This window comes from Canis lupus, chromosome 1 (assembly GCF_003254725.2).
Source record: "Canis lupus dingo isolate Sandy chromosome 1, ASM325472v2, whole genome shotgun sequence".
Taxonomy (NCBI): domain Eukaryota; kingdom Metazoa; phylum Chordata; class Mammalia; order Carnivora; family Canidae; genus Canis; species Canis lupus.
The window spans coordinates 13116856-13136817 of record NC_064243.1 but is presented as its reverse complement, the minus strand read 5'-3'; the positions used below and the strand labels follow the sequence as shown (position 1 = coordinate 13136817).

Genomic DNA, 19962 nt, shown 5'->3' with positions numbered 1-19962 from the left:
GTGTAGAATCTATGTAGGAATAGAAGCCCACTCCAATGGAATGTCTAGAAGACATCTGATTAATTAGTTAATTAATAATATATTTTTATATTGTAGCTCTAAGAGGTGCAGTTCTGTGTAGCAGGAGTTCACCGAGGATTGTATAAGTCAGACCAGATGTCATAGAAGCTGTAGAGTATGAGTAGAACCTCACAGATTTGGGTCAGTGGGGAGAAAGAAGGATGGCTTTCCTGTTGAGAAGAATAACTTGAGTGAAAGCAATCAGGTAGAAACAGTGGAGTCTGAAAAGTGAGCAAAGCAAAGGGTTACTAGGGTTCTAGCTTCATCTTCTATTAGCTCAGCAGACTGTTGCACTGGCTCAAGAACAGTTGAACAGATTGGTCCTGTAGACATTGCCAGAAGGGCCCTCCAGGGGACGGAGTCTGGAAGGGGAGAGATTGTTAGACCAGAAGTGGCACCTGCTGATCACTTGCCGAGGCAGAGAGCTGGCCGAGCACCTGGGGATGTGAAAATTAGTAAAAGGGTCAATGGCTGCCTATGAGTTTCCTTTGGTGTCACGGAGGAACTTAGGAGTTGAAAGATCATTATTGAGGGTGGGATTCCAGCTTTTTCTTTATGTGAGCTGAGATCTTCCAGCAATTAAAAAAATCAAATAATTTGGGTTTTGGCTGCCAGATACAGACTCTGAAGAATACGCCTAGCCCATTGTCCCTCTGATAATAACGAGGGGTTTGGGCTAAGTCACCCCCACTCCTTTGGACAGGAAACCACATGAGTGCGATGAGATCAGGGGATATCTGGTTCTTTAAACCACAGGCAAATGAAGAAGCTCATGCCGGGCTTAAACCCACAGACTTGGCATCACTGACACTCAGATTGTCAACCCAGGTCTCCCAGCACAGACACGGAGCTCCCCAGGGCAACTGAGAAGAAATACAATGCTTTTACTTCTAACCTTCCCTTCCTTTTGAGGATTTTCTGTACATAGAAGTAAAGCAAATAGAAGAGAAGCCACCTTTATAATGTGTTGCACTTTTCGATTAGTTCTAACAATATAACCTTTTTTAGACTTAAATTGTCTTTTATCATAACTATTTTTTAAATCTGTTTTTGTCCTCAAATTCCCTTGGCTGTATCAAAACACTTAGTGATTTTTTTTTTAACTTTGCTTGCTTTCTTGCTTATTTGTTTGTTTGTTTATATAGAGAGAGTGGCCATGTGTGGCAATGGTGGGGAAGAGTAGAGGGAGAGAGAGGGAGAGAATCTTAATCAGACTCCATGCTCAAGAGGAGCCCTAGGACACAGGGCTCAATCTCACGACCCTGAGATCACATCCTGAGCTGAAATCAAGAGTCCGGTGCTTAACTGACTGAACCACCCAGGCACCCCTGCGTAGTGATTTTTTTCAATCAAGTTTTCAACATGATGATCCTAAAATTAAAAGTCAGTATCAAGTACACAGATTTTCTCTGTATAATAAAAGATAAGATCTGTGTTGGAGACAGGGGCAAACAGAAAGTTCTTTGGGTGTGGTTGGTGACAGGAGATTAGGGTGGCACCCAGAATTATTTAGGAAATTATAGTTTGAGATACCTAAGACAATTTAAAATAGAGAATCTCCAAGAAAGAAAAATAGTGGTTCTCTTTTCCTTTCCATGCCCAAAGAGTCGCTTCAGGGGTGTCTAGATTCAGAGAGAATGGATTCTGTTGTCTTTAAATATTGCCAAGAGCCCACCGGCCATCTCTGCACAACGACAGAAGGCTTATTGTCGAGTTCGGCACTGTCCTTGGGCACCGGTTTAGAGGGGGACACTTGAAATGGGCTGACAGACTTCAGCTAATTTTAACAGGCATGTGTAGGTATTGCCAAATTCTTAGGTTTCTGAATGATGTCATCCTCTGGACAAATTTCTTAAATGATGCCTTAGCAAACAAGCATTTTTATAATAGTGATGTCTTTCTGAGTAAAATGTTGAATCACTCAAAGGATACAGATTAGAAAGAGAAAAAAAAATGTTGTGTGGGAGGGGCAGAGCTTTATAAAACCAGTCCTCTTCATGTGTGCACTCTGACAGCTCTCTGAGGACGGTTTCTTGTCAGCAGCGCCTCCGGGAATAACCAGGTATTTCAGTGATTTCTGTGGCCATCTCTGTGAAACAGGCTTTCATTTTTCCCCCCTCTTCCTTTGTATTGGTATTATTAATAATGAAAGTTAAAGTGTGGGATGTCTTTAGAAAATGAGGAGAAATGTCATGGTGTTTTCTTGTTTAGATTATTTTTAAGTGAAACTATTTTAGTTCAAGAGTTGACCTAAATTTATAGTAAGGCTTACTCTTGAGTCTCAGAAGCCAGCTGATGCCTGTGTAACATTAACCAAAGTTCAGTGGTGATGTCAATTTTATCAAACAGGTTAGAAAATGTATATTCTTTACTGACTAGGATTTTGACACTGAACTGGATGGAAATGGCTATATCGATTATTAATTGATATAATTCACATGTCATTAAAATGCAGTAATTTAAGCAATGAAAATAATCTATAAGTATCATATAAATATAATAAAAATAAGAAGGATGACCGTCTTTACCTAAAACTGTCAGAAATTGCAGAAATTCAGCAGCAATCTGGGTTGGGTCTGTTGAACACCCCATTATATTTATTGAATTTAGTCAATAATTGGTCAATTTAATGGGAGAGAAAAATTTGCCAAACTGGTTGTTGGATTGACTGAAGTAATAGTTCGATAAATAATTTAATGCCCCCAAACAGACACTCATTCATTATGAAAGTCATCAAATAACAGGAACTGCTTTTAATTGGGGAGAGAATGCACTAAGTTTGGAGGGGACGTTTCCTTGAAGGTACTATTTCCTCTTTGTTTTCTTTGATTTTTGTGGTCAATTTCTAAATATTTGGACTATGCAGTCGCAAAACAAATTGTTTTAAATGCCACAGCAAACTCCAATCTAACATCCAGTGCCAATGAGAAGAAGCCCAGCCCCACATATGCTCTCCATTTATTCTTCCTCATGATAATATTAAACCTTAATTAGCAGCATGATATCTGGAAGTTAATGAAGTTGTAAATTTTGAGTGGTAAGAAACTCACAACAGGTGTTACCTGTTTCGGGCAATTATGCTATTTGACACCATTCTGTGACTTTGATTTTACATTGTGTCAGGCAGATTCCTACCCAAAGGTAAGGCATGGACTTGTCTGAGAGGAAACATGCTATATGTGTGCCTTCATATATTTCTAAGACTACAAACTTCTCAAACTTCATGTGAAAAGCGCCAGACTCAAAATCAGAAGGCTGAGATTCGGTCTAGGCTTTGAAGCTAACTAGCTGTGCAGTCTGCATCTTCAGGTTTTGGTAACAAGAAATTATTAGGTTTTCCTGAGCAAGTAATGCCACAAATTAAATGAAAACAATGCTGCTGAAGGAATTTGGTAACTGCAATATAGACATGAGATCTTATTTTTTAATGTTAGATGTAGTTAATTGCACCTTACTTAAAAGTATAAAAACTAGACTATTTTTAAAAGAAGTAAATGCACCTGGGACAATTTAATTCTGTCCCTCTTTACTTGTTTCATTTATAAAGACACCAGAAAGCTATCAAAAGCCTCTCTAACACTTAAATTTTGTTAGTGTCAATGACCTACTACTACGCAGGATACTATAAAGAATTCAGTCTAGGAGAAGGCTACAGTTACTCATCTGGCGCTGAGTCCTTATTTATTTTTTTTCACAAGAGGATAGAGATGTATTTTATTTATGATATTAATTCTCAATTTGTTTCCAAAATGTTACTGAGGTAACTTACAAAAACGATCTGCCCAGTAAGACTAATTAATATAAAGACAATTTTAAATCAGTAGAAGGATGAGGAAACAAATGTCTGAGTCACCCAAGTTAACCTAATCTCTGTGATGAAACAAAATACAATAGTGGGGTTTGGGTTTTTTTTTTTCCCCCTACTTAATAAGCCTTCTAGGAGCATTGTGGACTTACTACCTTCCTATTTTTGTTTCCTCTTTCTAACATTTCTCAAGCTAGTAAGCTGCCTAAACTCTTACACATAATAGTGAAGTTCACCTCCAGCAGGAGAGGCAGTGTGAGGCAGTGTGAGGCAGTGGGTTCCTGCAACAGACCTAGGCTTGAATTCCTGCATCATTCATAGAAGCTCTGTGACCTTATGCAAGTTACTTAATCTCTCTGAGCATCAGGAGGTTACCTATAAAATGAAGATAACAGTACCTACCTTTTATAGATCTTGTGAGGATTGAATGAGAAGAGGTAGCTTCAGGGACAAATTTTGCTTAATTTACAATTTTGTCTTGCTAAAATACAATTGGGTGGTATTTCACATGAGCCATTTTGATCCAAATTGCAACGATTTTCTTAAAAAGTGGTCATGAGCCAAGTGTTCACCTAAGACAGCCTGGATTAGGGAGGGGCGTGGGAGCTGGCGCTTGCCAGGAAGCCTGCTGAGTGAGCCAAGCCCTACAGATGCAGGACGTCCTTAACCTTGGAACCTCCCTCAGCCTCTCCTCAGCTCTGGGAAGCCACTGTCACAAAGTTTCCTGTGGGATGCTGAGTGTCAGCGTCATTTGGTATATTCATATATTTTGGTAATTATAGGGTGTGTTTTAAGCCACATTGAAAGCATAACACACAGCCAGAGAATGATCACTGGCCAGTACCAACAGATACCCGTGCATACCTTGGGTGTGTCCCCACATTCCGCTTCACACAGAGACTTGGGTCATGGAAGGTGTGTCTGTCCTTTATCTTCAGGTGGTGACAGGGTGTGTGTACGTATGATCCCCGCAGTGCTGCAATGGACTGCCCTGCTGGGGGGTGGCAGGAGAAGCAGGTGGCATTTCCAGCACAGCCCCTCATAATGTAGGAAGCTGTTTCACTGCAGGCCATTGATGGATATAGGTGTGTGTGTGTGGGTGTTGGGGGATGGTACAGGAGATAGGAGCTGGGTAAAAAACAACCCTCAGATGATGAATCTGAGACACTCTTCGAAACAGGGAATCTGAAAGAATTGACAATCTCACCAGGGACCAACAAGAATATGTGTGCATGTGGCATATGTTTGAATAGGTGTGTATTTGCCCATGTGGGTCCCTGATATTTGCAGATGCAGCAGAGGTTGAAATCATGACTCTGGAGGCCACCCACCTGGCTTCCATGCCTCCTGCCCCTTATAGTTGGGTAACACTTGTCACTTTTCTGATCCTCTGTGCTGTAGTTTCTTCCCTCGTAGAACATGAATAGCAATGCCTTTCACATAGGGTTTTGGCAAGAATTAAATGGTTGGTAAAATGTTTAGAATAGCATCTGTTGTATAGTAAGAATCTAATGAATGTTATTTATTGTCATTGCTGTTATTATGGTTATTATATGGGATGTCCCTACTCATCATTTAACTGTTTGTTGCACCTCAGGATCAACTACATAGTTCACAGGATCCAGTGCAAAAGGAAAATGCAGAGCCCCTTGTTCAAAATTATCAAGAATTTTAAGTTGGTGACAGCAGAGCATCACACCAAGTGTGGAGCCCCATAAGGCTGCACAGGTCATAGGACCATGATGCCATCCAAGCTCTACTTCATGTTGTCCCATGAAGGAAGAACAGAGAGGGAAGCCCTGTCCTGTGCAGGGTTCACCTGTACTACTTGGCTGACATCACCCAAAATGTTGTCATCTTTTAGAGCTTTTTTCTTCCTCGCTTTCCTTCCAGATTGAAACAATGGAAGAACTTTATGTGGCAAACACCATCTTCGCCCTCAATATTTTCAAGCATCTGGCAAATACTACTGCCACCCCGAATCTCTTCTTCTCTCCATGGAGCATCTCATCCACCATAGCCATGGTCTACCTGGGTGCCCGGGGAAAAACTGCAGACCAGATGGCCAAGGTGAGTGTCTATTAAAGCTCCAAATTAGGACTGGGTCCCACCTGAATGGAAGTGTAGAATTGTAATTTCATGCTTCAGACAGCTTGATGTTATCAAGGTCGATGGTTGTCACATGCTATTACAACACAAGTTCTCTAGGTTCAAATCTGCAAAATAGCTAAACCACAAAAACTCTCAACTGTGGCAAGCAGAAGGCATACTGCAGTTTCTTATCCTACAAGGCTGGAAATAGGGACCATGTCTTACATTTTATAAGATTATTTTTATACTTTTCAAAGTATTTTGCATGCTTTATCTCATTTGGTTTTAAGACAAGCATCATCTTATAGATGGAAGCCTAGCAGCGTGAACAGCGCACCTGCCAGGGTCTCCTACGGTTTCCTGATGCCTAGTCCATTCAGGCTCCTTCTGTGCCTCTCCCACTGGGCTGTGTTTGCTCCCCACGCATGTAAAGAATTTCTCCTTTGGTTTTAAGAGCTGTTGAAGATGCAAGGAGAGCAGCGTGACTTCAGAGAGCCCCAGCCATGCTATCAACTCAAAATGAGGGGCTGGCATGATGGCCAGTTTTCAAAATCAGGGTGAACAGGATGTGGGGCAGCATCGTGAGGTATTGGTGGAAGGACTCTGTGAAGGCATTCAGTCAGGGGACTGGACCCAGGGCCTTAGAAATCCATTGACCTGCTTCCACCACATACTTCAGTGCTCCCATGAGATGCATTCAGCACATTTAAAATGCACACGTTCCTGTTATGTCCAGGTCAGGGAGACAGATAAGGTCATCATCTAATGATTCTTTCGGATTCATGTAGCGACAAACACTGACGTTGTATGCTCGCAGTACAGGCTCTGCTTTCTCACGGGTACACACTGTGTGTTTAGTTACACCAAAATGCCTCCGGCCACTTTTGGGTTTCCCATGAAAACCCTGCCTGATGCATACGTCCCTCGCTGGTGCACAGTGACCCATTTACAACCTGCCTCTTATGAGGTGGTTCACTGGGGGGGTGTTGGCTAATCTCACTGCAGGAGGAAGGGAGGTAAAAGCCCTCACTCCCTGTGTGTGTGGAAGTTTAAACATCAAGGCTTACAACGAAACACTTGCTCAACTCTAATACCAGCACGATGTGGCAACACTCCTTCCCCTTTATTCTCTTCCCCTTGGAGAAAAGAAAACGTGCACTGCATGGTGAGCTTTAGAAAACATCAGGATCTTGATTTTTTAAATGTAAAGGAATCAAAAGCAATGTTATTTGCTGGGGGGATGACAAATGAGGTAGGGTAGGGTGTTAAAATAAAAAAACAAATAAATGTTGATACCAGAGGCAAAGGAACATATTGGTCACTCCGGGTCCAGCCAGCTTTTCCATATCTGTAAAGAGCTTGAAGCACGTGGGTCTATGCAAAGATGTCATATTGTTTTCCTATAACTCTGCTGCCTGTGCTGATTTTACAATTCAAAGGAAAATTGGGTTAACTCCCTATTGAAAGGAAAAGAGAGGCTCGGTTGGCTTGGAGGAAGAAGTACGGACTTTGGGGACAGCCCAGGCAGTGCTGAGTGGTGGCTTTGGCATTCCTACTAGGTGTGTGAGGGAAGGCATGGTCTGAGGCTCAGCTTTCCCATCTCCAAAGTGAGAACGCAAATGCCCAGCCTGCATGATGGTTGTGCAGATTAGAGATAACCCGCAGAGCGCCTGGTAGCAGGCGCTGTTCTAACCTGTTCTAGCAGCTTGTGCTCCTCAGCGCCTTCGCCAGGCACCTTTTGAGGAGCGTTTTGTGAATTTGCCCATATGATGCACGATCCTGTGAAACAGAGGCTATGATCCCCACATTCATCTTACATACCAGGGAGAGGCCACATAGCTGGGACTCAGTGTTGCTGGGCAAGGTGATAGTGTGGAAGTGGAGACAATGAATACATAAAAGAGATGAACTCCTAGAGCACATAAGTCTGTAAGAGATTGATGTGCACAAGGAGCGGTCCTCCCAGCTCTTATGTTCTGGATGAGGCCCCAGACCTGCCCGGGCTCAGTTGCCTGTCTGGGCACTGTGCCTGCCTCTATCTTGTGGCCTCCACGTGACCCAGCACCCCCCCATCCCCCATTTCTGTGGGGGCTTTTGCAATGATCCAGGAAGGCTTTGCAATGATTCAGGAAGGCTTTGGTGCTAGCCAGGAGACTCCTGATTTAAGCATCAACTTCCTTTGAGGGGATGAAAAGCAGAAAAGCTGTTTCAGGAAATATTCTTCCCTTATGTGGGGGCAGAGTAGGGCCACTTGATATATAATTTGATGAGCTGAGAAAGATCTCACAACGCCTGACACCTTTCCTGCCAACCCAGAAACTCACTGCCTGGCTGGGCAAGCCTACTTTTCCTTTGTTAGCAGAGTCCCCACCATCAATCTAGTTACCAGATAAGTTCCTCCTCACCCTGGGCCCCCCAAAGGATGTCCTGCAGGACCAGCAAGACCAAGAGGATGTTGGAGGTTGGGGGAAGGCCTGGGTGCAGGGCCAGCGTGGGGGTGCTGAGATTGGAGAGGCCAGGCTGGGAAGCTGTAATTTTGGGAAGGAGCCTGAAGCAGCTTCCTAGGGGCCAGCCTTCACCTGCACAGCTTCCCTGTGTTTTCTGGATCTGCCACTCACAATATAAAGATTGTCTATATGTCATCTGACCCCTGTTGCCTGTCTCCCACATAGATGTTGGTCTTCATGTGTAATACGGTATGTGCAAATATTTTATGTGATCCCTGTTCATATTGAATAACCGTTTTTATGCTTAAACTGACTTTTGACAGATGAAAAGTGTATAATATATAAGGCCATTGAAAAGACAGAGAAATACAAGGTCATGAGCTAATCTTATTACTTTCTTCACAATACTAGCATTTTTTATCAAGGCCATTTATGGGTTGGATGATAATTTAGATACTTTAGTGAAGAGATTGCAAATCACCTCATAATAACAAAGTGTTGTCTAAATGGCCAGTCTATGGATTAGTATAAAATAACTCAAGCTGTTTCCTGTGAGGAAAATTCTAGTTGCTGACACTTATATATTATGTATAAAGAGCATCTGCTTGTTCCCGAGACACAAAGGCGGGAAGTAGACAGGACCACTAAGAGATACCTGAGAGCTGCTGGTTTAAAGGTGAATAATCTGGCAGGAAAGGATACAATTAACTGTGTTCTGTCTAATTCCAATTATAGGTGTTTCAGTTTGACAAAATTGGAGCCCCTGAGACCCCCGTGACCCCAGAAAACCTTACAGGTTGTGAACTCATGCAGCAGATCCAGAAGAGCCCTTATCCTGAGGCTATTTCGCAGGTATCTAACTCATTGGTTCATAATTTATTTTGCATTTTATTTCTAGAATCTTCTCATCTTAAAGTCACCGTGGTAGACAGGGAAAGAACCTAGTACAACTTCCTCCATTCATAGAAAGAAAACAAAGACTCAGAGCCCTTAAACAAATATCCTCTGAGCACACTGATAAGTATGGGCAGGGGGGGAGTAGAACCTAGGCTTCATGGCTTTTAGGCCAGAACTGTTTCTAAATTCGATCACACCACTCTGCCTCTGGTTGGGGATGTGCAATTCATTCTGAAACCGTTGTGGCAACGAGAATGCACATGCCCGGATGTAGATTTCCAGGTGGGAGAAGGTAAAGAGTGACAAACAATTGAGGAATGGGATGACGTCATGAGAGACCAGGACCCTCAGATATCCCTCTCCAGCCCCTCTATTTACCTATTTATCACCTGTCCCTGTATGTATATACATATGTATCTATTTCTCACCTATCTCAGATACCAATATCTCTTCTCCGTACTCTACTTCCTTCAGCACCAGCTATCCAGATAACTTACAGAAATTGGGTATAGATATACTCCTATTGATTAGCAACTTCCATAATATGTTCATGGGCTGGGGGGGGGGGGGGGAATCCCGCATGGCTTCCTTCTCAGAAGGCTGCTCCATTGGCCTGTTGCCCAGGGAATCATGGGCCAGAGGAGGTGGAGAAGGCCTCTTCAGGATGGAGGCTCGTCAGGCCTCCTGTGACACCCGGCAGCCCATCTGCAGGGCCCCGACCTCTGCCTCCTGGGCGTGACTGTGCCCCGTGTCTGTCATCACGCTTACAAATGGGGGGGGGGGGAGCGGATTGGAAGCCACCCGCATTCTCGTGGCTTCCTAGAACCCAGATTTCCCACTGCACAGACCACCCTTTAGTTATAAAGTGGATACTTTCAGCTGTTATACTAACTTTTTCTTTTTTTTAAAGTTTTTTGACTTCTTCTTTTTTTATATATACTAACTTTTTCTAAAACATTTCTAAGGTAACGTTTTAATAGAATAAAATTCCTTAGAGACCCTGAGGTTTAGGAACTCCTCAAAGAAGCCTCACTTTCTTCTAGGATGTTGGTCACTTGCCGGTTAAACACAATCTGTAGGTGCAGCTAAGTCTGAAACAAGGAAAACCTTACCTTAGGAGTTTTCATGCACTACACCGAAAGTATTTCCTCAGAGATTCCTCTAAAATGTCAGAAAATAAGTAGGGGCACGTGGGTGGCTCAGTGGTTGAGCGGCGGCCTTCGGCCCAGGGGGTGATCCTGGGGTCACGGGATCGAGTCCCACATGGGGCTCCCTGCGTGGAGCCTGCTTCTCCCTCTGCCTGTGCCTCTGCCTCTTTCTGTGTGTCTCTCATGAATAAATGAAAAAAATCTTTAGGGGAAAAAAAAAAGAAAATTCAAAGCATACATTAATACAGCATTTCATTGTGGCATTAAAAAAAAAAAAAGTTTGCTTAACAAATAATCCTGCTGGCGTCCTGTGTTCTCTAAAGAGCGCCTCGTCTGTGTTTAAGGCCCAAGCGGGAGCCGCCCTCCACTCGGCCTTCAGCTCCCTCAGCGCCGCGGTCAGCGCAGCCTCCGGGGAGTACTTACTGGAGAGCGTCAACCAGCTGTTCGGAGAGAAGACTGCGAGGTTCAAGGAAGTGAGTGAAACCTGTAGCTGCAAAGGCTGGGCCCCCACCCGACGACGTGCAGCCGCCCTCCAGGCCGAGAGGGCGGCGAGCCCGCGCCCCGGGTCACGGCGGCCGCTGCGCATGCTCCGTGGTGGGCGCTCCCTCCGCGGCTGCAGAAGCCCCGCGTGCACAGCGAGCGCCCGAGCTGGGGGAGCGCCGGTTTCCCGAGCCTTCCCGCGAGCCCAGCCTTCCCCTCCTACCCAGTGGCCGTAGTGCACAGTGCAGGAGTGCAAATGAGTGTGGGCAAGGGGGTCCCCGGAGCACGCATAATCCACCCCGTTTCCTCTTTCAGCCTCCCAGCCCCCCTTCCCCTATCTCGGGCCCCCCCATCCCTCCCCCCAAGTCTTGGGCAGGAAGCCCATGATTTACAATGACACCAAGTCTCATTTTGTGTCACCTTTGGCCTATTTCTTGCTTTAAAGGAATATATGCGACTCTCCAAGAAATACTACTCCACAGAACCCCAGGCAGTGGACTTCCTAGAATGTGCTGAAGAAACCCGAAAAAAGATTAATTCCTGGGTCAAGACTCAAACCAAAGGTACAACCAAAGCAATATTTCCTGTTCTTCTTTTCAGTTAGAAACCTCCCATCTAATTTTTAAAGAAATCATTCCCTGCACTTAGCCCTAACTCCCTCAAAATTCACCCAACCGTAGTTACTTCGGCTAGTGTAGCCTTATTCTTGTTCAACTGAGTGTTCTAAGTGAGAAAGGAGAGCTGAGGCCTCCTGCAGGAAGACATCTGTTCCGTACTTACTAATCTGATTTTGGATGTTACCTAAGAATGGAAGATGAGGGCAGGCAGAGAGGATTTCCAAGGCAGGAAATACCAGTGTTGAAATAATTGTGCTGTATGTCCGGTGTGGACAAAAACAAAGAAAGAAGATGTGTTCCTCCCCCACCCCCTCCCCTTGAGTAAGTGGTGCGAGACCACTGGCAATGGAAGAGGCAGGATCAGAAAAGTATTTTAACTGGTATTCACCATTCACAGCCAATCTGCTGTGAGGTCTTAGGTCCCTGCTGGTGCAGCTCATGTCCCTACTTCTTTCATGGGCTCCTGTCTCACTATGTGGTTTTTACCAGGACTCAAACTTAATTAAGTCATCCATTCATTGTTACTGAATTCAATCCTTCAGTCAACAATGGTTTATCCAGCACTTACAAGAGCCAGGCACCATACACGCAAAGGAGGATAAAAATGGAAAGGAGACAGAACCCCGCCGCCCTAGAACTCACGGCCTAGGGGAGGTGTTCAGTTCAATCGGCAATGGCTGCAAGGTGGTCTTACGTGCTTTTATGGGGGCACACGAGAAAGGCCCTTGCCTCCAATGTTATGACAGGAAGGGTCTTCTGGGAATGAGAAGTGTTTATGTTGTGATTATGAGAATGGGCTGCAGCTGGTGAGGCTCGGGGAGAGAGTTCCAGACAGAGGGCTCAGTTCCAGGATGCAGAGGTGAGGGAGCTTGGCCCTCTGGGGCAAGGAGTAGAGACTGGCTGGATTTGAATGTAAAGCACAAGGGAGGGGATGAGACTGCAGAGGTGAAGTCACGCCACTTGTCATGCAGTCACTGTATCCCCAACGTCCCCACATGGGAACAACTTCACTGCCCTCCAGCTGGCCTCTGCAGAGGATCTTACTCTTGGCCCTGACTTTTGAATTCTTAATAATCCAACCGACTGTGCTTGATGACTGCTGGCTCCCGAGCTCTCCATGGCATGTCAGCTGCTACTTCCAGGCTTACTTTTTCTGCATTCCCTAACTTCAGGGTTTAAGGGGTTCACCAGAGTCCTAGCCTTTCTTAGCGGTATCTCCCAGCCACTCGCCTCTTCTCCACTCTTCTGGAGCTTTGTTAGCTTCATGACTCCTGTTAAACATTTGCTTTGTACAGCCTTCAACTGTGACTGAACTGATTTTATTTTGCTTGCCTTGCCATCCCATATAGACTATAATAATTTGAGGGTAAGGGCAATATGTCACCCTTCTCCTGTGTCCCCACAAAAATTAGCACAGCCTTTGACCGATCATGAAAATCCTTCATTCTTCCAAATCTCCAGGTAGAATAATAGGACTTAAATAAGTAACTGCTGACTAGCAACATGTAGACAGATTTCTAAGAAGAATAATATAGAGATTACTGCAAAGGTGAATTGCTTGGGTATTCCATAGATTTATGAGCTGATAGGACAGAAAGGTCCTTGGAGATAATTTACCCAAATTTGCCCCTTTTTTTTTGTTGGACCTCGGGTCCCTGAGGGGTTAACTGGCTCATTCACGATCCCACTACCAGTTAGTGGTGAAAGTGGGGGTTCCTCTTGTTCGATCCTTAGTCTAATTCTGAATTCTTCATGTGGGTGTTTAAAGAGTCTGTTAGACAATTTAGGCAGGAAGTAAATTTCATGTAACTCCTATGTTTTAAAACTTTGTTTCCAGCAATAGTTTGGTGTCTTGGTTTCTTGGCGCCCATAATGGGAAAAAACACATGAACTGAGTTCTGTAGAATTTATAAAATATTTCTGTTCCTCTGAAAATAGTTGATTACTTTTGTTCTTCATTTCTATAACAGATTTTGCAATTACTGTCCTAAAATACTGACAAACCACAGACACAGAGGAATGAGGGAAAGTGAAGGTTAGCAGAAGTGAAAGTAAAAGCTGCAACATTCAAGAGATGTGGAGGTTCTGCTTTTCTGAGAAAAGCACCAATTCTTTTTTCTCTTTACACATTGTCTTCAGTGGCTGTGAAGGAAACAGTTGTGTTGCCAGAATGCCTCGTGGTCCCCTGGGCTGACTGCTTTACCATATTTTATAATAATTTGAGGGAATTGTCTATTTTATTTGTGATGATCACATTAGTGCTGTCATTCACGTCACAAAGTTAAGTGAAGCCGTAGGAATTGTCATTAGTCACCAAGAATTTAATTTAAATTTCTTTTCTTTTCTTTTCTTTTCTTTTCTTTTCTTTCTTTTCTTTCTTTTCTTCTTTTCTTTTCTTTTTTTTGTATATTTTTTTATTGGAGTTCGATTTGCCAACATATAGTATAACACCCAGTTGCTCATCCTGTCAACTGCACCCCTCAGTGCCTGTCACCCAGTCACCCCATCCCCCCGCCCACCTCCCCTTCCACTACCCCTTGTTCGTTTCCCAGAGTTAGGAGTCTCTCGTGTTCTGTCTCCCTCTCTGATATTTCCCACTTGCTTTCTCTCCTTTCCCCTCTAATCCCGGATTTCACTATATTTATATTCTCCATATGAGTGAAACCATATAATGATTGTACTTTTCCGATTGACTTACTTCACTCAGCATAATACCCTCCAGTTCCACCCATGTCCAAGCAAATGGTGGGTATTTGTAGTTTCTAATGACTAATATCTCATTGTATACATAAACCACATCGTCTTTATCCAGTCATCTGTCGATGGACACCGAGGCTCCTTCCACAGTTTGGCCATTGTGGACATTGCTGCTGTGAACATTGGGGTGCAGGTGTCTTGGCATTTCACTGCATCTGTATCTTTGGGGTAAATCCCAGCTGTGCAATTGCTGGGTCATAGGGCAGTTCTATTTTTAACTCTTTGAGGAACCTCCACACAGTTTTCCAGAGTGGCTGCACCAGTTCACATTCCCACCAACAGTGCAAGAGGGTTCCCCTTTCTCCACATCCTCTCCAACATGTGTTGTTTCCTGTCTTGTTAATTTTCCCCATTCTCACTGGTGTGAGGTGGTATCTCATTGTGGTTTTGATTTATATTTCCCTGATGGCACGTGATGTGGAACATTTTCTCATGTGTTTGTTGGCCATGTCTATGTCTTCCTCTGTGAAATTTCTGTTCACGTCCTTTGCCAATTCATTTCATGATTGGATGGTTTATTTCTTTGCTGTTGAGTTTAAGAAGTTCTTTATAGATCTTGGATACTAGCCTTTTATCTGATATGTCATTTGCAAATATCTTCTCCCATTCTGTAGGCTGTCTTTTTGTTTTGTTGACCGTTTCTTTTGCTGTGCAGAAGCATTTTATCTTGATGACGTCCCAATGGTTCATTTTTGCTTTTGTTTCCCTTGCCTTCATAGATGTATCTTGCAAGAAGCTCCTGTGGCCAAGTTCAGAAAGGGTGTTGTCTGTGTTCTCCTCTTGGATTTGGATGGAATCTTGTCTCACATTTAGATCTTTCATCCATTTTGAGTTTATCTTTGTGTTGGTGTAAGAGAATGGTCTAGTTTCATTCTTCTGCATGTGGATGTCCAATTTTCCCAGCACCATTTATTGAAGAGACTGTCCTTTTTCCAGTGGATAATCTTTCCTGCTTTGTTGAATATTAGTTGACCATAAAGTTGAGGGCCCATTTCTGGGTTCTCTATTCTGTTCCATTGATCTATAAGTCACCAAGAATTTCAGTTGACTGGGGATATAATGATGAATCTATGGAAGCTGGTCAGATTACACTGACCTTTGTATTAGTCTTGTGTCTGTCGGTAGGTTTGGTAGCACTGGTGGTGGGCACACAAGCCTGACCAGTTTACCAGTTTGTGAGCTTGACGAGGTTGCTAACCTTTCTCAGCAGGGGATCTTTTTGTGTAAAATGACACTACTGAGACCCCAACAGAATAGTTATGAGGATTAAGTAAAATGATGTATTTGAGCCTTTGAAAAATTATAGAGCAGATATTTACTATACATGGGCTGTTTCTTAAGCCATTTTGTTGTTGTTGTTGTTGTTAAATATCACACTTGGATGTGATAATTTCTGAGACCCTTCCTTCCCTGGCACGCTCATGTACTCCCTTCTCTGCACTGCCAAAGCACTTTGCATTCTGTTGTAGAATTTCTGACACATTGTTTCACTGCTTATTTTGAACACCTCTTCCAACATTCTCTTCCCTCCAGGGCAGTTCTTCATTTCTCCTCTCTTGTATCTGCCTGACTTCTGCTGTAGGTGTAGCGTGACTTCAAAAAAAAAAGTTTTTGAATGAGTCAGTGGGTCAGACTCATAGATTGTCTGGATCAGATCTAGAAGGAGCTCTAAACTTTGAGAAACTTTGAGAAAACAACAAAAAACGAGGTGAAAATTTTCCAGTTTGATAGGCATTCTAAATTTTAGATGCATTACTTCTTCATTTTCACTTGGACTTTGCAAACCTTCCAAGAAATGTAGTCTGCTTTGCTTTAGATACATTGGGAGAAAAACTCGAGCTTGAGGTCATTACCTCTGCAGAATCTGACAAATGTACATGCTGAGTTTGATGGGGACTCAAGAGATTCAAATCATAATAACGTCGCAGTTCTTGGTCATGAAACCTAAACATGTGTCATGTTTTCTGTAGGCAAAATCCCAGACTTGTTACCTAAAGGTTCTGTAGATGGGGACACCAAGATGGTCCTGGTGAATGCTGTCTACTTCAAAGGAAAATGGAAGACTCCATTTGAGAAGAAATTAAATGGACTTTATCCTTTCCGTGTGAACACGGTATGAGACAAGATGGACTTTTCCTAACATATATTTTAGGACCTTGGCCAAGACAGAGAAAAAAAATTAGAGACCACTCATGCTCCTACATGACTTGTTAGTCATAAATTATGCACTTTGGACAGTTGGTTGACTCAAGTTACCGAGTACCACTCAGTAATTTTCTGAGAGGCTATATGAGTAATGTTGAGACCATGGGCTTTAGAATTACATAATTCTGGATGCAGATGTAGGTTCTACACTAAGGTTCTACTGATATTTATCTTCCATGGATTCCATGTTTTGATCAGTGGAATTTGACTATTGTAAGGATTTAATGAGATTTCGCAGAGTTCTTGGCCCATGGCAGGTGCTGAACAAATATTTTAGTATTATTGTAAGTATTATCATTGTCCATCTTAATAATAGATGTAATCATGAGAAAGCTAATAAGATCAGAGCAGCTGTGAGGGTATAAATAGTTTGTTGATTTTTAAGAAGATATTTCTTCAACACTAAAGCAGAACCTACTTATCTTTTATGTCTAATTATGATCTCCTGACATCTTAATATCGACTTTCATAATTTGCTTTTTAATAATTTTAGACTCAGCGTGTTCCTGTACAGATGATGTACTTGCATGCAGACCTGAACATTGGATACATAGGGGACCTGAAGACTCAGATTCTAGAACTCCCATATGCTGGAAACATCAGCATGTTCTTGTTGCTTCCAGACGAAATTACTGATGTGTCCACTGGCTTGGAGTTGGTAAGCCATTCTAGCTTGTACTGTTTTAAACCTCTGCAGCTAAACTTACCTTTCATGACAAACATGTCTACAGGCATAGAAAATGGTGTGCAGCACCTCACAGAAACATGTGAATTGGTTGATAATAAATGTTCATGTCTCAAAGTTTAATTTAGACCGTTAACATATGTCATACGTGCTACATTCATGCAAAAATTTTACCGGTGTATAAAATTTTTATATCACCCACCATATGGTAAAGTTAAAGTCATTGATTTTTAACATATTTTTAAGTTATTTGCCTTCTTTTCTGAGCACTTATAGGCTTTTCTTTTTAATGTTTTAATTTGTAGCTGGAAAGTGAAATAACCTATGACAAATTCATTAAGTGGACCAGCAAAGACACGATGGCCGAAGATAATGTGGAGGTGTACCTCCCCCAGTTCAAATTAGAGGAGCGCTATGAACTCAGATCCATTCTCAGGAACATGGGCATGGAGGAAGCCTTCAGCCAAAGCCAGGCCAATTTCTCAGGAATGTCCAACACAAATGACCTGTTTCTGTCCCAAGTGTTCCATCAAGCCACAGTTGATGTGAACGAGGAGGGCACGGAAGCAGCTGCTGGCACTGGGGCCACTCTGTCAGGGAGAACTGGCCACGGAGGCCCACAGTTTGTGGCAGACCATCCTTTCCTCTTCCTTATCATGCACAAAATCACCAAGAGCATCCTCTTTTTTGGCAGGCTTGTCTTACCCCAAAATTGAAAAGTTCTGTTTCTGCACAGGATTTTGTAGTATGAGCTGTAAGCCTCAGAATTGCAATGAGTGCCAAAAATTTAGAGACTTTTTTCCTACACATTTCTGCTCTTTTCTGAATAACTTCTTCTACACACTAATGATAAGTACAGAAATAACTAGACAACTATCCACCTTAGCATTACAAAGCTGACTAATCATTTGTTCTCATAAGTAGAAGGATGTCCCAGTTAGGTCTTCCTTACTATGGGTTTATTTTATAGCATTAACTTTAACTGTATTATTTATTATTTTATATAATGGTTTTAATTATTGTTCACTGTCAGTTTTATGTAACTGATATAGTTACAGAAGCGAGTGATCAGTTATTTTTCTAAAATATGCATTTACTTGTTTGTATAATGAGGGATGAGTAGTTGCCCTTCCATGCCCTTTTATAATAAATACTTAGAAGAAAGCATTGAAATATATGTATTTCTAGCATTATTATTACATAGATGTGTCTATAACTAATGTAAAATTGCAAATATATATAAAAAATAAACATGTTTCCATGCAACCATTTGTTTCTTGTCATTCCATTGGTCATTAGTTCATAAGACCTGTCATACCTTGATTCCCAGGGATCAGGAATCATGCTTCATTTTGTGGGAGAACAAGGAAAAACAGAATAAATGATATAAGAGAATAATCGCCCCTGCTGGGAGCCCAGTATTAGGAGTCAGATGGGGTTGTGTGTAAAATGGTTTAGAGCTGCCTTCTTATAGCAGCAAAAAAAAAGCAACTCAGAAAAGTTTGAGTCAAAGTCCTTTGGGAATATTCATGTTTAAACCTCAAGGATAGTGGGAATAAACACTTGGTCCAGTGGTTCAGACATAGAATCAAGATCAAGGATTGAGCTGAGAGTTCAGGGAAGAGGAGATGGGCTGGGTATACGAGTAAGAGGGAGGGACGCCTGGGTGGCCCAGTGGTTGAGCATTTGCCTTTGGCTCAGGTCATGATTCTGGGGTCCTGGGATCAAGTCCTTCATTGGGCTCTCCAAAGGGAGCCTGCTTCTCCCTCTGCCTGTGTCTCTGCCTCTCTTTGTGTCTCTCATGAATAAATAAATAAAATCTTTATTTAAAAAAAAAAAGACTAAGAGGGGAACCACAAATGTCTTCCTTTAGAGGTGTTTGCTTCAAATAGCACAGAATGCTTTTGAGTGGATCAGAGACAGAGCAGATCATAGCTTAAGTCATGAGAATGAAGACAGATCTGGTTTGGGGTATCCGAGCTGGCTACAGAGCCTGGCTGCGGGAGTGCGGCTGGACTCTGAGAGTGTCTCCCAGGCAGCACCTTCCCCGTGACACAAGGCAGGGACGGATGACCCACTGGAACATGGTGGCTAAACAAGTACCCTAGGCCCTTGACAGTCAGTCCCTAAATCTCAGTGCTAGTACTTATGAGTCATCTAACCATGGGCCAGGAATGGTGCTTCTTTATGATTCAATTTTCTTTTGGTGTAAACTAGAAAAACCAATGCTTTTCTCATAAGGTTGCCATGATGGTTAAATGAATTTACACATCATAAGCAATTTGGAGAATGCTGAGCATGTACGGTGTTTAATTAGTACTAGTGTTGATATTTATTATCTTTGTCAGAAGTAAAACTGTCTCCCAGTCAGCTGGTCAAATATAGAATCCCTGGAAATTATTTAAAAAATGAGTCCTTAAGGCTTGCACTGTGGTTTGCTTCCTCCAAATTAGACATTCTTAAAAATTAAGAGTTCTTGGGGGGGATCCCTGGGTGGCACAGCGGTTTAGCGCCTGCCTTTGGCCCAGAGGCGCGATCCTGGAGTCCCAGGATCGAATCCCATGTCGGGCTCCCGGTGCATGGAGCCTGCTTCTCCCTCTGTCTGTGTCTCTGCCTCTCTCTCTGTGTGTGACTATCATAAATAAATTTTAAAAAATTAAAAAAAAATTAAGAGTTCTTACTTCTTTCATTCTCTTACATTTAGATTCATTTTTCTATGCTCTTCAATAATTAAGCAATTCAACAGGTAGTAGCTTTTGGAATCATCGTG

At 42.7% G+C, this 19962-nt stretch overlaps 1 protein-coding gene and 1 long non-coding RNA gene across 5 annotated transcripts in view; one reads left to right on the top strand and one right to left on the bottom strand.

Moving 5' to 3' along the window:
- LOC112644014 (uncharacterized) overlaps nt 1–10644 on the bottom strand; it is a 55036-nt gene extending 44392 nt beyond the window's left edge. For all 3 annotated transcript variants that reach the window (XR_007411835.1, XR_007411842.1, XR_003126057.3), the window contains exon 1: nt 10413–10644. This is a non-coding gene — a long non-coding RNA (uncharacterized LOC112644014). The remainder of the gene's footprint in view (nt 1–10412) is intronic.
- Nucleotides 1912–18458, top strand: SERPINB2 (serpin family B member 2). Of its 2 annotated transcripts, none has more exons than XM_025422073.3 (8): nt 1912–2122; nt 5759–5935; nt 9139–9255; nt 10793–10921; nt 11374–11491; nt 16273–16415; nt 17001–17165; nt 17498–18458. In XM_025422073.3, exons 2-8 carry the CDS (start codon nt 5768–5770, stop codon nt 17906–17908), a joined length of 1251 nt encoding a protein of 416 aa, XP_025277858.1. In that variant the 5' UTR covers nt 1912–2122; nt 5759–5767; the 3' UTR covers nt 17909–18458. The 2 variants fall into 2 exon arrangements, with proteins under 2 accessions (XP_025277858.1, XP_025277857.1); XM_025422072.3 differs by having other exon boundaries at nt 1992–2122; nt 10772–10921.
- The last annotated feature ends 1504 nt before the right edge of the window (nt 18459–19962 follow it).